Source organism: Corvus brachyrhynchos, unplaced genomic scaffold (assembly GCF_000691975.1).
Source record: "Corvus brachyrhynchos isolate BGI_N302 unplaced genomic scaffold, ASM69197v1 scaffold525, whole genome shotgun sequence".
Taxonomy (NCBI): Eukaryota; Metazoa; Chordata; class Aves; order Passeriformes; family Corvidae; genus Corvus; species Corvus brachyrhynchos.
Window position 1 is genome coordinate 1,210,180 of NW_008238341.1, and position 17,573 is coordinate 1,227,752.

General features: G+C 48.6%; 3 protein-coding genes across 6 annotated transcripts; 2 read left to right on the top strand and 1 right to left on the bottom strand.

Annotated features, from left to right (window-relative positions):
• The first annotated feature begins 6 nt into the window (after positions 1 to 6).
• On the top strand, positions 7 to 3,560 carry CLDN19 (claudin 19). The gene is made up of 5 exons (XM_017735118.1): positions 7 to 21; positions 940 to 1,104; positions 1,333 to 1,420; positions 1,841 to 2,046; positions 3,184 to 3,560. The coding sequence occupies exons 2-4, from the start codon at positions 966 to 968 to the stop codon at positions 1,995 to 1,997; spliced, it is 384 nt and encodes a 127-aa protein (XP_017590607.1). The 5' UTR covers positions 7 to 21; positions 940 to 965; the 3' UTR covers positions 1,998 to 2,046; positions 3,184 to 3,560.
• Positions 3,561 to 6,012: 2,452 nt separating this feature from the next.
• On the top strand, positions 6,013 to 10,354 carry LOC103616212 (claudin-16). 4 transcript variants are annotated; one of them, XM_017735115.1, is made up of 6 exons: positions 6,013 to 6,159; positions 7,559 to 7,755; positions 8,052 to 8,154; positions 9,101 to 9,265; positions 9,414 to 9,605; positions 10,171 to 10,354. In XM_017735115.1, the coding sequence occupies exons 2-6, from the start codon at positions 7,567 to 7,569 to the stop codon at positions 10,260 to 10,262; spliced, it is 741 nt and encodes a 246-aa protein (XP_017590604.1). In that variant the 5' UTR covers positions 6,013 to 6,159; positions 7,559 to 7,566; the 3' UTR covers positions 10,263 to 10,354. The 4 variants fall into 4 exon arrangements, with proteins under 4 accessions (XP_017590604.1, XP_017590605.1, XP_008632565.1 ...); XM_017735116.1 differs by having other exon boundaries at positions 7,559 to 7,728; XM_008634343.2 differs by having other exon boundaries at positions 6,015 to 6,159; positions 7,559 to 7,680.
• A 1,651-nt stretch (positions 10,355 to 12,005) lies between these two features.
• YBX1 (Y-box binding protein 1) lies at positions 12,006 to 17,446 on the bottom strand (the record flags this gene model as incomplete). Its single annotated transcript, XM_017735120.1, is given in 10 exon segments — positions 12,006 to 12,357; positions 12,360 to 12,381; positions 13,854 to 13,898; positions 13,900 to 14,119; positions 14,223 to 14,302; positions 14,656 to 14,825; positions 14,828 to 14,864; positions 14,866 to 14,958; positions 15,178 to 15,267; positions 17,360 to 17,446. Coding segments are annotated over 10 exon segments (879 nt in total), but the record flags the coding sequence as incomplete, so codon positions are not given.
• Between the last annotated feature and the right edge of the window lie 127 nt (positions 17,447 to 17,573).

The following is a 17,573-nucleotide window of genomic DNA, read 5'->3' on the forward strand; positions in this document are numbered from 1 at the left end:
ACTCGCTGCTCTCCCTCGAAGGTGGGTACGAGGGCCCGGGACCCCGTGGGATGAGTCCCGCTTCCTTTCCTGGGTGCAGTTCCCCCTCCCACTCTCCGCCTTGGGTCTGAGCTCCCCAGGGATCTTGAGCTGCCCTTGCCCCCCTGCAAATCTGAGCCCCGCTGTGGGTTTGACCCTCCCTCATATGGCTCTGAGCCCCTCTCTGTGCTTGAACCCACCTATATGGGTTTGAACACACATTCCCAACAGGTCTGCACCCTCTTCACGTCTCGGTGCCCACTTTCCCCTGTGGATCTGAGCTCCCCTGGCCCCTCCTGGAGCGTGAGTCGCCTTCAGGTCCAAGCCCTTCTTGCTCCCACCCTTGTCGTAGGTCTGACCCCCCCTCAGAAGGGTCTGAGTCCACTGACCTGAGCCTCGATGTCGGTCCAAGCTTCCCCCTCCATCTGTGAATCTTGGGCTCCAACCTCCCCATCCCAGGACTGAGCCTTTCTTGGCCCTGTGGGTTTGAGCCCCTTTGTGTAGCCAGGACACTCCTGGCCACAGTAGACTTTGAGCTCCAATGTGGGCATCACATTTAGGGACCAACAGTGCCCCATGGGGACATCAAAACCCCCCACTCCGTGACTGTGCATCACCCTTTTGGCATTTGGTGACTGTGGTGCTGCTCCAGGCAAGGTGTTTCCCAGCCCAGGCAGTCATGACCAAGATGAGGGTGGCAGGGAGGAAGGTCAGGGAAGGCACTGGGAGCAGTGCCCTGAGCTGAGCTGAGCTGAAGTCTCCATATCTGCCAAGTGGGGAGGATATTACATGGGAACTACACAGCAAGGACAGGATTAAGGACAGGTCCATCACCAGCATGGAACGCGGTGACCTTGTTTTCCAGTGCCCGGCTGTGGCCAAAAGCACCTGCTGGGAGCAGTTTTTCTTCCCCCCTTGCAGTTCACATCCAGACATCCCGGGCTCTCATGGTCATTTCTCTCCTCCTGGGCTTCTTTGGTATCATCGTGAGCGTGGTGGGCATGAAGTGCACTAAAGTTGGGGAGGAGGATCCTGTCACCAAGAGCCGCATAGCTGTTGCTGGAGGTGTCCTCTTCATTCTGTCTGGTAAGGCAGCTCTAGCCTTCGCACATCACTGGTGCAGGAATCCTCAAACACCTTTCAACACTGATGGAGGAAAGGGAGCAGTTCGGTGAGGGCTGGATGTCACTGACAGTCAATGTTTGATGTCTAGTGGAACACCTAGACCCTCTTACTGCAGAGGCTTGCACTAGGTGACCTTTAAAGGACCCTTCCAACCCGAAACATTTTGTGATTCCATGATTCTATGCCCAGGTCTGTGCACACTGGCTGCTGTGTCGTTGTATGCAACACAGGTGACCTATGAGTTCTTCAGAGAGAGTACCATCCCCATCAACGCTAGGTAAGAGCCTGGCTCAGGGGGTGCCCTTCTTCTGAATCCTGTCTTGTTCCTGCACTTCCCACTGGACCTTCCCTTGCTATTTTTGGTAAGGCACAGGGTTGTTGGCCAATATGCCCCACAGGTGGGACCTCACTGCCACCTTGCAGAAGATGTCCCTGATGCTAAAGCTTTAGTTGTTACCAGATGGGACAGGGTAGTGATGCACATGTGAAATTTCAGCCCAGGGGAGGATTAAAGGATGGGGAAACGTGGGAGCTGGATACAGCCAATAAGAAAGATGGGGATGGAGAGGGAAGAACCAAAATCTGCCTTGGCATCATTGGTCACCTCATCACGGCTTCAAGCATCCTGTTGCCCATCTCAGTTTGCACCTCTGCCTCTCTGCCCCTCCCTGATGCTCCCTCGCCCCTTTCACCACAGGTACGAATTCGGCTCTGCTCTCTTCGTGGGCTGGGGGGCTGCCAGCCTCTCCATGCTGGGTGGGTCCCTCCTGTGCTGCTCCTGCCCTGCCAAGGAGCCCCGAGGACAGCAGTACCATCGGCAGTCACAGCCCTCCACGGCCCGGGAATATGTCTGAGCCCTGTGCCTGCCTGCCGCCCAGTGCCTCCCTCCCGTCCCAAAAACAGGCAAGACCCTGGCGCTCCCACCCGGCCTGGACCCACGACGGTGTGCTGCACAGAAGCACTTTGTGCCACGACCACCCCTCTCCCACATCCTGTTTTCAGGAGCAAGCAGGGAGGAAAGCCAGTGCTTGGTTTTTCTGGGCTGAGGTTTTCACTTCTAACAGCACCAGCCCAACTCAGGGCTCAAGTATCCCCACAGCCTGCTCTTGGCATGCTTGCAGGGTGCAGCATTCTCCTGCATCATTGCTAGCAAAAAGCAACATTTTTAAAATTATTATTAATTATTATTGATTCCTGCCTGGAGGCCAGTTGCTCCCACTGAGCTCTGCCAGTCCAAACGTTCCCTGGTCTTGTTCCTGTCCAGGACCAGGCTGTACCTTACTAAACAAGAATAAATGGGTTTGGGCAAATTAAAGCAGCAAAAAGAGGCTCTGAACACAAAGGATTTGTTTTTATTTTTGGTGCCCAGCACAACTATTTTGAGTGGCACATGGACAGAGCCCTGAATTTTGATGCCTCCCTGCTGGGTGCAAATCCCTCTTCCCCTCCAGGATCCCCTAGAGTGGACACTGAAAGCTCCAAACACAGCCTGCTAATTGCCTCCACCTATTTGTACCTCTATTCTCCTGCTACTAATTGTTTTGCAACCGCCAAAGCTCCAATTTCATCTGTAAATGCCCCAAACTCCCTGTACTACATCCCTCCAGCCCTACTGCAGGTGTTGCGCCAGCCAACCCACAGGGAAGGACACTGGAAATTATCCAGTTTGACTGTCTATTTCTTTATTATTTTATTTTTAAATCTAAATATGAAGAGAGAGCTGATTTTTTAAAATTTTATGTTGCTCTATTTTCTTTTGTTTTCCTCAATTTTATTTTATTTTGCTTTATTTTATTTTATTTTACTTTTTTTATTTTTCTAATCCTCTTTTATTTTGCTTTATTTTATTTTACTCTATTTTTCTCCATTTTATTTCCTTTCCCCCTATTTTATTTCCTTTCCCTCTATTTGATGTTATGCTCATGCCCTGGTCTGGGTCCCTGGCTGTGCTGGAGGTGAAGCAATGCTATTTTTTCCCTGCAGGAGTGATTTCTCTCTGTCTCCCTGGCATTAACTGCCTTTTTCTCTCTTAAATTGCAGACGCCCTGTAAAACTGTGTCCTGCACCCCTCATGGGAGAGCAGTGCTTGTAGGCTGGCTTCACCCATCAGGCGTTGAACCCAGATTTTGGGGTTCCCTTTGAAAAACACCAACCATAAGCCACTGCAGTGAGGATTGAAAAGGAGCCTTGTGCTTTAAAACAAACAAAAAACCCCAAAACCAACTAAAAAGGCCTTTTTATATTTCAGTGTAAAGAATGTTTTTGTTCTATTAATATTAATTCCATTAACTTTTCTATGGGATGCATGGCCTTGGAAATGGGACAGGTAGGGATTTTTAAAGGCTTTTTTTTCTTTTTTTGCTGTTTGTACTAAAAATTGTGACTCAGAGGTATTAAAATATTTTCAGTTGTGGCCATCTTTCTGGAACTGTCTCTTTGATCTCCCCTCATTCCCCATCTGGACCAGTCCCTGCCAGTGACTCCAGTACTGGGTCAGAGCCACTTCTGCAGTGTGGAAGGAGCCTCTCCCCCATCCTCAACAGTTCTTGCCCTCCTGGCTAAATATTTTGAGTCTTTTGCCACGTGTTGCTATCAAAGGTGGGGATGTGGTCTTACACATTTTTTAATTTAAGGTTAACCCCCTGGGAATCCAGCTTGGCCCCTACACAAGTCTTTTCTCAAGGCTGAAATGCCATCAGCGTCTTCCACTTATGGACCCTCTTATGGACCCTCATAGCTCAAGTCTCCCTATTTTCTCCCATTTCCCATGAATTCAGAGCTGACTTGTGCCTAATAGGGTACTTTGCTAATTTAAACTGATTTTTGCTCCCCTGTGCAGGGTCATGACCCCTGCTGTGCACGTTTTTCTTCAGAGATCATGTTTTCTATCCAGGTTTTTGCATGGCTGCTGTGTCGTCTTAGCATCCTCGTCCTGCTCCCTGTACCTCGTCCACAAACACATCCCATCCCACCTCAAACGCGTGTCGTCTTAGCATCCTCGTCCTGCTCCCTGTACCTCGTCCACAAACACATCCCATCCCACCTCAAACGCAGGGATTTGCTGTCCTTGGTGGTTGCCATGACATCTCCAAGAGTCACCTGAGGGCTCCCTGGGGTGGACACCCAGGCTGGAAGCACATCAAAGAGGGGGTCTGCCTTTGTTCACAGCACAGGCAGGCTAAAACACAGTTCCCCCCCTCTGACACACATCTTTTGGTCATTAAACCAGTTTGACCAGCAGTATTGAGGTTTCTGGTCATACCTCTGTCTTTCAGCCAAACCCCTGGGAAATAGTCATTTTTAAATGGGCAGAAATGAGGGAAAAGGGAAAATGACCCCCACTGAAAGGCATGCAGAAGGGCTTTCCTCACACGTCTGAGACATGGCTGTTTGAATTTGGTGGTGTTTTTAATAATTCTTATTCACTGTCCTGCCCCAACAGCATCTACCGAGTCCTCTCTAGTTCTCTGAGATGATCCCATCAAAGAAAACATCTTTCTTTTTTTCCCTTCCAGCCACAGCAGGTTTTTGCTAAAGTTCAAGGTTTGGGTCTTGTCAGCACTTTTTTAACACATGGTTTTGACAAACCTCATGGTATCCATGATCTGATTTTCACTGTCATTAACCCGGGAAAGGAGCTTAATCATTTGACTACTGCTAGTTTTGCTCCTCTACCTCCATCTTTTCACCCCCAAAAGGGTTTCAGTTGGGGATTGACAAGGCAGACTAGTTTTATATATCATAAACTGAGTGTTTAGATGAGCAGAAAATACAAATAAATCTATTTTAGAAGTGTTGCCAAGACCACGGAGGTACAGTTTTGTATCACTTGGGGTCGCACAATATTTCATGTGTCACAGATGTCCAAGAACCATAAATTCCTGAGCTGTAAAGGCTGGAAAATGAAGGTTCATAAACCCGTCTGAACATTTTTGGCCCTAATTCACTGCTACATGCCAAAACATTGGACCTGCCATGTGCCAGAATTCTGGGGAAATAGGATAACTCAAAGCCCCAGGAATCTCACACATAAGGCACCTGGGGGTCTCTGTGGGGCTGAAGCTCAAGGATTTGCCAAGACTGGTGCTTTGCCAAAATACCCACAGCAAAATGCTGCAGAGGATTATCTAGAGGGAAAAAAAAAACCACAACAAAAGCCAAACCCACCCTAAAAACCCAAGTGCACCTCAACTATGATTCACAAAGTGGAAATATGAGTGTTTTCCATGGGTCTGAGAGATGAGGGTGAGTGATGGCAGAGCCGCGAGGCACAGCTGAGCCCAGAGATGCTCAGAGGATGCTGTAACACAGATCCCATTTAATCCCCAAATAGTAGGGGATTAGAGAACAAACCAGAAGTTTTTAGGGCAGCTCCAAGTGCCAGACAGCTGGGGTGCTGCCACCCAGGGTCATAGGCACCTCCTTGGGGGCTGACCAGACATGGTACCTGAGCCATCACCACTGCAGTGGTTTTCACTTGTTTTCTGTTTAATGGGGAAAAAAGAAAGGTCTTAATTACCAGCCAAAGAGGTTCATTATCACCCTGGCATTCCAGCTTCTTTCTTTGGCCCCTTCCAACCCTCTGACTCTCACACCGCTCCTGGATCTTAGGCCACTCCAGTGCCTTAGGCAGTAATTGAAAGATCTAATTAAAAAACGGGGTATTTGTCCAGGACACAGAGTCCCCCACCTGGGGAGAGTTCCCAGCAGGTTTCCACCGGTTTCCCCATGTGACATTTTTGGGGAGGCTCCATTCCCAGCCTATGACTGCTCTAACTGCAGGGATGCCCATCATGTTTCAGAGCACAAAGCCCAGCTGACGTACCTTGGACAAACCTTAAATAGCCCAGCGCAGGCTCCAGCCGGTGCTGTGTATCTCTGACTCCATTAGATTAGTCAAGATCCAATCCCATCAGCACTTAAAAGCCTTCCAGACCTACATCCCTATCCCAAATCATCAGCAACAAAGAGATTCTGTCATCATCCCACTGCAACAAGGATGAGCCTGCGGTGAAGGTAATGCTCCCCCATGAACCCCTTTTATTATCAACAAAGAGCTGATTTTTCCCAGCATTAAGAATTTCTTTCTCTTCCATTTTTTTCTTGCTCATATAACTGGCTGAACAGATTTTCTTCAAAGGCTCCAAAACAGCTGGGGTCTTGCAGAAACAAATAAGGTTCTGGAGAGTTAGCTCAGAAGGGAGCCTGGGGAATTTTAAAAAATTATTGTAAATTGGGGTCTAAGAGGCTGCCCACTTGGAGTGAAACTCATGGAAGTGCTCAGAGATGATGGGAGAGTGATGCCTCTACTCCCAGTGACATCCCAAGAGGGGATGTGGGGGGAGATGGGGCACATTGGGTGTGGGAAACCACAACCCTCCTTCCCACCTCTGCCCCACAGGGACCCTGTGCCATGCCAGGGTGGGCAGCCTCTGGCTGGAGGTACCAAACCTGGTGATGATGAAGAGTTACCATCTCATGGTAATTAACCCATGTAGCTCAGAAACTCATGTGGTTTTGCTAATTAACACGTTTGTATGGACCCCTGTCCAAAGGTCTGTTGCAGTGGTTGCAATTTCAGGCAGTAAAATATTTGGCATTTTGGGTTGCAAAACATGACAAAGTGTGATTCCTGCCCAGGGTTTGCAGACACCATGTCCCCTGCTCATACCTTGGGCACAGCTCCCCTCTCTGCAGAGTCCCTTCATCTAGGGATGGAAAACTATCATCCATCCATCCATCCATCCATCCATCATCTAGGATGGAAAACAAATGGTCCAATCCCTTCTGCTCTGTGGAAAGCCTTGGCAGCTCCTCAGGGCACCTACATCATGCCCCAGAAGCCTTTGTCCCCCTTGAAATGGGAGATATGTCTTTGGGCTTGTGCTTAAGATTAGGACACCTCCATGGGACACTTGCTTGTGCTCCAACCTGGACGTTCAACACCTCATAGCTTTTCTTGGAGTAAAAAACAAAAGCAAGAAAAGGTAGAGGATGTACCCACCAAGTCACATGGCAGGGATGGAGGTCTCTAGAGGTTCTCTGGAGACGTGCTTAGGCCACAGGTTTTTGTAGCAGCTGTTATTTGACAGTGGTTTCCAGCAGCTCTTGATTCCCAAAGGGCAAGTACTGATGGTTGGCAGCTTCTATTTGGAAGAGAGGGAACCAATGCGGGAACATCTCCACTACAAAATTACTGTGTATCTAAAAGCTCTCTTTACATGTAAACCTGGTGGTCCAACCATAGCAGAGGATATCAGAGCATTTTGACAGCAGTGAGCACCGTGAGACAGGGCCCAGACGACTCCTAGGGATCCAGAGGATGGCCTGGCGTTGGTGGCACTTTGTCCTTGGAAGACTGGGTGTCTGGAAGTAGCCACAGCAGAGCTGGTGAACATCTCTGTGCCCCTTGCAGGTCACCCCATGAGTGCAGCCCTGCAGGTGACAGCATTTGGGCTTGCACTTCTCTCAACACTCTTCCTACTCCTGGCCACGTGCACAGACTGTTGGATGGTCAATGCTGATGACAGCTTGGAGGTGAGCAGAGAAATCACCTGGAAGGTGAGCAGAGTGGCCACCTTTAAGGTGAGCAGAGCAATCATCATCCTCAAGGTGAGCAGCTGAGAGCAAGGGGGGTGCCTTGCCATCCATGAGGTTGCACCATGTCTCCACAGGCTTGGAAAAGGGACATGGTGGAACAAATCCACTGCTTTTTGAGTTGAAGGATTAGAGGATTATAGAGACAGAGAGATGGAGCAGGAGAAAACAGAGAGCAAGTATGGGCAGGGAGTCACTGGGACATTGTCCAGGTGTAGTGGTGGGAGTGTGAAATCTGCCCTGCTGGGCTGGGAGATCCGTGGGAAGCTGAGGGGACTCTTTTTGCATGAGTGCCTTTCTCCCGCTTCCAGGTAAGTCACAAATGCCGGGGCCTTTGGAGGGAGTGTGTCACCAACATGCAGGACGGAGTCAGGACCTGCGACCAATATGACTCCATTCTGGCTGACCACCCAGGTGAGCTGACCTGGCCTGGAGGCATTTGTTAAGTTCACAGCTCAGAGTCTTGAAAGGGAAGAGGGAAAGTGATTTTCATTGCACCAAGCTTCCCTTTGTCAGTCAGCCACGCCAGCCTAAGGCTGCTCTTGGTCTCCTGTCCCAATAGGTTGGTCTGGGCAGCAGTTCAGGGTTCAGTCAGACCTGCCATGGGGTCATCAGGCAGGAAAGAGGCCATGAAGCTGTGCAGCTCACAACAAACATGTTCTGGCATGTAGAACTTAGGATTTGCAACCCACCATGCTGCAGGCAGAGCAAGGACCATTCCCACTGGCCAAGAACTCATGCCCACAGCTCAGAGACAGTCACATCAGGGTAGGGACATTTCTTCTGGCCTGCACAGGGCACATCAAGCCCTGCATAGAGAACCCTTGTGTTGGGCCATGACACGGAACAAGACAGATTCAGGCAGTGGAGAAGGAGAGTTGTCAGTATGGACTAAGGGAGGCTGCCACTTGCTCTGGGGAGGAGGGACCTTTGCAGGGCACAGTCCCATTACAGCTGGTGATGTGATCCATTCCAGCTCTTGTTATTCACTGGTATATTGACATTTGCTGTTCAAAACACCTGCTACACAACTTGGAGGAAGAAACAGTGTGGACAGCAGTGTCTTTTGCTCAAGAATGTCTTGAGCAGGTGACCACATACCAGGTGCTGATGGGTATACCTTGAGTTGTTTTGTTTCTTGAGCTGGTTTAACCATGAGTTTAAGTCCTTATTAAGTTTCTGATGAGTTTGTTGAGCACCTTCCCTTGGCCCATGGCAGGGTTGGTGGGTTCCAGTGTGATGGCCACTGGTGAGCTGGGTTACTCTAATGGGGACATGGGCAGCAATCTGGAGTGGAGAGACCTGTTGTTCTGACTATTCCTCATTCCCGTTTCTGGTTGTTTTTAACTTCCCTGCCCAGTGAAGATCGTGGTGACACGGACCCTGATGATCACAGCGGATCTGCTGGCTGGCCTGGCTTTGGCTACACTGGTCCTTGGGCTTGACTGCATCACGTTCCTCAATGAAGATCCTTGTGTCAAACTGAAGATGTGCTATGGAGCTGGAGTCATACTTGGCGCTGGGAGTGCGTGGCAGGGAGAGCTTGGGACCAGACAGACCTCATGTCCCCAGGGAGCTGGGGAGCATGCTGGGAGCTAGCGGCACCCCCTCAGAAGGGCTTGGGGAGCATAGGGGGTTATATGGTTCTTTTTAACAAGCCCCATTCCTCCTAGGTATCCTGGGGCTCATAGGCTCCGTGTGGTATGCGGTGGACGTCTACCTGGAGAGGGCCATGCTGGTGTCACACAATATATTCCTGGGAGTCCACTACGACTTTGGGTGGTCATGCTGGCTGGGGATGGCTGGCTCCACTGGCTGCTGTGTGGCATCTGTCCTGCTGACCTGCTGCCTCTATGCCTGCACAGGTCAGTCTGTCTCATTCCACCCCATCCTATCTCAAGTTTTGCCCTGCAGGAATATGGGGTGAAGGACAAGCTCAGAGGGCAAAGGGGCTTCTTGCAGGGTCCAGCCTAGCCAAGGGGAACCCCTTTGTGCCTGGCCTGTGCCCCTTGGCTGGGGAGGCTACAACAAGGCAGAACAGGGCTGAGTAAGGAGCCCCATAAACCCTGTAAGGGCATGGAGAGGGTGCAGGAGTCCATCCACATCTGTGGGCCTCCAGGTCCTGGTGAAGGTGTGGTGATGTTTACTCAAAGCAGTAGCCGTGCTAGAGCTGAATCCCTGACATCAGCCAAAGCCTGAGCCAGTGGCTGCAGGGATGTGCTGGTTGAAATCCAGCCCCACCACCAGGGACATTGGGCAGGTGATGCCTCCCCAGACGTCATCTCTAATCCTTATGCCTGGTCCCATGGGGTGTAAGTTAACCCTGCTGGCTAGCTGGGTTCAATTCTCCTGCCATGTCCCCGTGCTGTGGCAGCCCCAAGTCACCCTGCAATGGCCAGCTGTGACATAACCCCAACTCTTTCCTGGCAGCCCCCAGCAGCTGCTGTCAACCCCAGAGGCATCCTCAGCCCCAGGGCCGAACAGCCACCAGCAAGATGTACGCCATGGATTCCCGTGTGTGATGGCCAGCAGCACCTCCTGCACCCAGCTCTGATACGGGACACTCTCCCTGCCAGTCCGACCCCATTAAAGCATTAGCACCTCTACTGAGACACTTCTGCAGCTGCTTCCAAGCTCTGACGCAGCCAGATGACTGCTAAAAGCGAGGGTACTGCAGCAGTCAGCCAGGGAAGGGTATTTTTCCCACTTCCAGCCAGGTTTCATGAAAATAAAACCCAGAAAAGTGTTGCTTTAAGAAAAGATGCCCCTGTTCCCCAGGGACACCCAGGAAAGCTTTCAGGACATTGGGGGCAGAGTCGCTCCTCTGACACTGCTCAGCCCATGCTTTGGAGGAATTCAGTGGGAAGTCTTTTCTGCATGGAGCAGTACTGACTCCATGTGGCTGGTAGTCCTGGTTCCTCCCACACCAGTCCCACTGGAAACCTTCCCTGGGATCGGACAGAGGGCAGCACAATTTGTGCTCAAAAACTGGGTAAAACCAGGAGTCTGGAACACTTAGTTATCAATGTTTTCATGGGGGATCATCAAGGAACACCAAAGCCATACACACCAGACACAAGGAGGTGAGTCAGTCTGAAGCCTGATGATCTACCTGCAGAGTGGGGTTTTTAAGTTCACACAAACCAGGAATTCTGTTTTCAAAGTGAATTATTATCTTTCTACACTTGTAAACCATTATGAAAACAAACCAGAACCTGAAACCACCACCAACTCAATCCTCACCACTCTCAATTACTGAATGCTGGTTTTGGCCTCATTCCCTTACTTCTCACCCCAAGCTCAGCACAGACACAGAGCAAAGCCTGGGGCACTGGGACTGTTGGGACACCTGGGGTGGTTGAGACACCGGAGCCTAAAGGAAAATGATTAAGAGCACAGAGCTCACTAGTATGTAGAAAGGTCCCAAAAGCTGCCATTGGACAGCCACCCCCTCCTGCAGCTGCTCTGCAGTGGTTCTAACGGCTGTTGTCAGAGCATTGCACAGCTGGGCTGAGACAAGGGTGAGCCCCATGCTGAGGGAGCAGCCCCCACTCACCAGGTTCTCACCATGGCACTGGGGTGCAGCCAGAGCCAGTTTTGGCATAAGGCATGGCTCTGGCTCCATGCTTCTGCACCCCTGGGGGAACTGGTGATGGACTGCCGGCTCTGCAGTGCACTCATGAGCAAGTGTGCTACAGCACAGCCCCAGTGATGAGTTTGGTATTTTTTGGAATCTAGAACCTGGCACAGGTTGCCCAGAGAAGCTGTGGCTGTCCCATCCCTCAAAGTGCTCAAAGCCAGCTTGGACCGGGCTTGGAGCAACCCGGTCAAAGTGGAAGGCGTCCCTGCCCCAGTGGCAGGGTATGGGATGAGGTGAGCATTAAGGCTCCCCCCAACCCAAAACAATGTGGGATTCTACCATTTGGGCGGAGGGGGGGTCCCCTTTTTTTTTTAAGCACCCTCACACCACCTCAGTTCTGCAAGTGCTGTATTCCAGCAAGGACACAGGCAAGCTGCTCCAGCAAACAGCTCTTGGAAACACTGCACTAGCACTAGGCACTCCCACCCCTCTGTGCCCGCCCCTCCTTCTCCAGTGTGACTCAACTGCATCTTCATTGGTATTTTCACTTTCATTTTCCTGTTTTACCCCACCAGTCTGTATGCCCAAAGAGTAAAGCACTCATTTTTTTCCCAAATATTTTATGAATATTTAACTTAAAACCCTTTCACACTGAAGTGGGTTTAAAACGCTCAAGTACACACGGTAACTCTTTAAGACCTTTATTAACAGATGCTTGCAGTTTGACTTGAAAAAATCAGGCGTATATTTCATACAAATTAAAAATGAGGTTCTTAAAAATCTCAACTTGACCAGATATGAAACAATTTACAAACTTTTAAAGGTATATTGAGAAAAAACAGGCTTTTAAAAAACGTGTTTATCATTTCCAAAAAGAGAATTCTTTAGGTAAAAATAATAAAAACCCCATGCTGCATAGATAATGCAGATAGTTCTAGTAATCTGGTCAACAGCAAAAAGCAAGCACTTAAGGTCTTCAGTTCCAATTCTTTTGTTCATTTCTTATTGCTGGAATTTCATTTTCTTCTTCATTTCTTAAAGTCTTTTCTTTGATGACTAAACTGAAAAAGAGAAAAAAAAAAAGGCTCATAAGACAAGTGACAAAGGGTTACAGGGATGCTTTGTGTACCAAGACTCACCTGCAACTCAAAAATTCACCCTAAGCTGCCTGTCACATGCTCACAGGACAACCCTCACCAGCTACTGTTCCTTGTCAGCCCCCTCCTCTCCCCCTCAACAACCACACCCACCACCTTCCCGCAGGACCAATGCCAAGGACTTCAGAGAGAGCAGTCAGTCAACTTAAACCCAAAGGGATCCCTCTGGTCATGGGGAGAGCTGCTTCCACCAGGCTCTGCCGACATTCAGCCACTGCCCAGAGCACAGAAACTAAACACAATAACTCTCCAATGCTCCCAGACAGCAAGAGGAACCAAGGTGCCACTGTGGTATTCTTTTGAAGCCCATGATCTAAGAATTCATCCAGGAGGTGTTGACCACCAAGATGAATACCAGGATACGACAAATATTCACAACAAGTGCACAGAGACCACTGCAGCAAGGCCTGGACAGGGACTGAATGATCAATCTGCAAGTGGAACATAAAGCACCTGAGGCCGTGCAGATCAAGTTCCCAAGCTCCCAAAGTTGGGAGAGGCTGCAGCTGCTGCCAACACCAAGCCATTCTCCCAGCCCAACTCCTGCAGCCCCTGTCCATCCCATCAATGTGACCACTCAGTCTGCTCCCACTACAGCCTGAATTCCTCTTCCACTTTCCTGCCCTCCAGGAACAAGTGACAAAAGGAATGGGATACACACACGGGTGAGAAGAAATGCAGAACAAGTAGAGTCCTGGCAATGAAAATATTCCCAAATTAGCAGAACTGTCCCTTAGGAGTCAGCACTAAACAAGCCCCAATCACAGTCAGGTACCCTTGCAACTAACCCAGCCTTTGACCCCTGCCCTGCACACAACCCTCCCAAGCCCACACCTCAGCACTGCAACCACACCTCCCACACACTGACAAAAGCACCATTTCTACCAGTTCTTCCAGCATTTTGGTTAGATAAAAAGCTGCTCCTGAGACACTCCTGCTAATTCCTCATTGACTTCGTAGAAATGGATGCCAAAGTCTCAGTACCATCCACCTCCCTGAAGGGACTCAGCTCAGGCACTGATGGAGTTTGGTAAATCCCAGCACATGCTTCTCCTGACTACTTTCAAGTCTTTACACTTGCACTGCTTGAATTTCTGGGTGAGCAGACTGCTGTAAGCCTGAACTACTGAACATAGCCAAGATTTAGAGTGTAACAGTATTCCATCAATGACAATTAAAGCTTGTCATTGATTCCCGCCAATCAGTCGGCATTGAGGCAACAAAGCCTCGCAGTTCAGTTCTGCAGGGACACTCACAGATCAGTTACAGCACGCATGAGCAAGAAGTGTCCAAACCTTGTAAGGCACAAATTAAAAGAAAGCATGAGAAGAAAAAGTCAGTCAGCAAACGGCATCCCCAGGCCCCTGGTCACGCACCCGGATGATGGTAGAGATGTTAAGCCGGTATTTACTCAGCCCCGCCCTGCTCAGCCTCGGGAGCGGACGTGTTCTCAGCTGGTGGTTCGGCTGTCTTCGTCTCTTTGCCATCTTGTGGTTTAGGGTTCTCTGGGCGTCTGCGTCGGTAGTTGAAGTTACGGCGGTACCGACGTTGAGGTGGCTGCTGACTTTGGGTTTCATCCCCTTGGTTCTCTTTATCTTCTTCATTCCCATCCTCTCTAGGCTGTCTTTGACGAGGAGGACCCCTGAAAGTCAAGCTAAGCTTTAACCATGCAGCACCTGAGCATTGCCATGTCCTGGCTCTGTCGCAGAACAAGGCTAAAACCAGCAGCTTGATCTGCAGCATACCTGCGAAATCTTGGTCTGTAACCCCGGTACATGTTTTGCCTGACTGGTCTGCCATCTCCTGCACCCTGGTTGTCAGCACCCTGCAAGACATCAGGCCACAGACCCCCTCAGCCCCAAGCAGAAGTGTGCTAACACCACAGCTTGTCATGCTGTGAGGAAGGAGCTGGAAGGTTGTCAGTTCAGTCAAGGTGGGCAGCAGTTCTAGGGAACAGGTGTGCACACAATGGAGAATCCTCCAGTTAATCGTATCAATTGAAACACTCTGGTTTTTAGAAGCTGTAACACGAAGACCTTCAGCTACTTTATTTCATGTTACTGCCAAACCTTACCAAAATCATCTGGAATACCTACAAGAAGTGTCAAAAGGTGCATCTCATCACCCTGCTCCAAAGCAACCAAGCCTGTTTAGCATCATATGTCATACAAATGTTACCTCCACTATCTCTCCCTGCACGGGAGGGTTGGTATATTGTGGACGACGCCCGTAGGGCCTACGCATATAGTAAGGTGGGTACCGCCGCCTGCGATAGGGACGGCGTTGCTGAGCTTGACCTTCTGGTATGTTCTCTGCTCCTTCATTTTTTTCCCCACTCTCACTGTTCTGGTAGTTTTGCTGGTAGTTGCGTGGAGGACCCCTACGACGTGGATATCGTCTGTAATGGTTACGATCTGCTGCGTATTTACTGCCCTGCACTGGAACTCCACCAGGTCCTGTAACGTTGGCTGCCTCCGCGCCCTAAAGAGTGGACACAGCATTAGGGAAACAGTCACCATCCCACCAGCTACAGCGTAACAGTCTAGTACTGAGCAATGATTTACATCCACATTGTGAAGCAATGAAAAACCATTCAACTCCTTGGATGTCATCAGGCATAGACTCAAACCACAGGCACCACACCAAAGCCTGCAATCTGAGTTTTCCATGTGCACTCTGACACCCGAGAGATGTGTTTACCTTTTCTCCCTCAACCACATCAAACTCCACGGTCTCTCCATCTCCTACGCTGCGGAGGTACTTCCTGGGGTTATTCTTCTTTATGGCAGTCTAACAACACAACAGTGCAGGCACAGCATAAGAATACAAAGGAAGATTTTTTTTTTTAAGATTACTAAATACTCAAATTCTTTATCTTAGGAGAAAGACCTGTACTCCTGAAAAAGCAATTCAATCATTGGGAAAATCCAGGAAGTCATAAAATGTACCTGTATTACGCTCTGGACTATTTGAAATGAGCAACAGCTTTACCATTAACTGGAAGTACCAGTCAACATGCTGTCTACTGGCTAAAAAGGCAGTTTGAAAACAAAGAGTAAAACTCCCAAACCACACACTGGCTACAGGATTCCTAATCAGAGTTTAACATTCAACATCACTGTGATAGTTATACATTCCTCTGAAGCATATAAATCAATATATCAGCCTTTCCAATCACCCTCTTGGATTTCCAGTCCTCCATTATTTCCCACACCACCACAGGACACAGCAGCTTCTGCATTCCATACTCTATAAACCTAACAATGGCCAGGTATCAAGAGATTTCCTCCTCTGAGGCTGCCAACACCATAGTTTCTACCACAGGACCGACCAATTAACCCTAAATCTACTCCAGCTGTGTATTGCACACCAAGGACTGGCCTTTCCCAGGTGTCAGCACCAGACAATCCTCTGTATCAGTGGCCACCTGTCAAACAACATTACTAGAACAGACTCAATTTTCGATGCTCTCCAGTACTGGATGACATCTTCAACAGATGAGTTAATACTCAATACACACCATGCTCAGCCATGTTCTGCTTATCAAACACTTCAACTGAACAGCAATACAAGTGTAACAACGTTAACAAAAATACTTGCCACACAATTTGGTTATATTTTTTTTTCCCCCTAAATGGAACAAAATCAATGGAAAAGCATGCCCACAAGTCTCAGTCTAAACAACAGTAACTTTAGAGAAAGCCTTATTACAACAGCAGCCAGTCCAACAGCTTTTTGTGACACCTGAGCTATGTAACAGGGATGGAAAAAAGCATACACAGAAAGAACTTCTCAACCAACCTGATTTCTTTCAGATTAGAGCCCTGTAACTGTTTTATTTTCAGTATTACACTAGAACAAATCATTACCAAACTGTTATTTCAGAAACATAAACAGTAGCTACATGACAAGTCCTGTAATGCAACCAGTAAGTCAAGGTCACTTACAGGTGACCCTACTTGCCAATCGGGTCTGAAAGCTTCCCCTCAGGGTATGTATAACCTCTCACAAACCAGTGCCTCTAATAGCTGGCAATTTAGACAAAGAACAGGCAAGAAGCTGAGAGATTATAAACACTTTCCAGGCATTGCTTTTCCCTTCCTTTGTGTTAACATCAGCAGCACATCCCTAACTTGAGGCAAAAGAATGACCCACAGACTCCTAAATGCCAGAGGAAAACCAGGCTCCACTACGAATTCTTTGTGGGCTGCTTGCTGACGAGATCCTGAGCCAGAAAGGGCAAAAAACAAATTGCTGATCACAGCCTTGCAATTCAGACAAAGAACTAAACTAAGGCAAACCTGCTCCATGAAGTAATATACAGGTGTGGTGTGCAGTCTTGGGCTATCTTCCAGAGGTTTACCTGTTTGCCATACATTGTATCTCAAGTATACATACCAGTTAAATTGAAAAGCCCTTATTTAAATGTTTGTAGACTTTCACTGAAAGCCTAGAACAATAAAATCTATAATTTTGCCTAGGGGAAAAAAGCTTCACTGGCACTTCATCCCTATTATAGCTCAATTAATTTCTCTCCCTGCTGCAAGCTTTTCATTTAACTTTATTTCCAGATGCTTACTTAACCACTGTATGAATCCACAAGATGACTGGACTCCATGCAGTTATCCCCAAGCCCATGCTGGCAGCCAGTGCAGTTCTCATCACTACACCATCAGCCCACTCAGCCCTCTGTACATCACGTGGACGTGCAAAACCAAGAAGTGCAAGCAGGCTCCACTTGTAATGCAATCAAGAATCAGTTGCTTGTATTCAAGTAACAGTGAAAATGCAAGGCTCTTCCACAACTTCAGTCCTACTTAAATGGGTCAGGCACAGTCAAATTTCTGACAAGGAATATGTTTCAGTTTCAAGGAAACCTTACCTGATGGACAAACACATCTTCCTTGGTGTCATTCCTGCAAGACAACAAGAAATTGAAATTTGTGAATAAAATGCACAGTAAATTAAAAATTCAGTTGTCTGGTACAGAGCCAAAATGCAGATCTATCATAACGGGCTTTGAGCATCAGCCTTACTCATCAACCTGCTCTCAACTAGTTCCTATCAGCTTACTGCGTGTAGAAGAGATCAGCAGG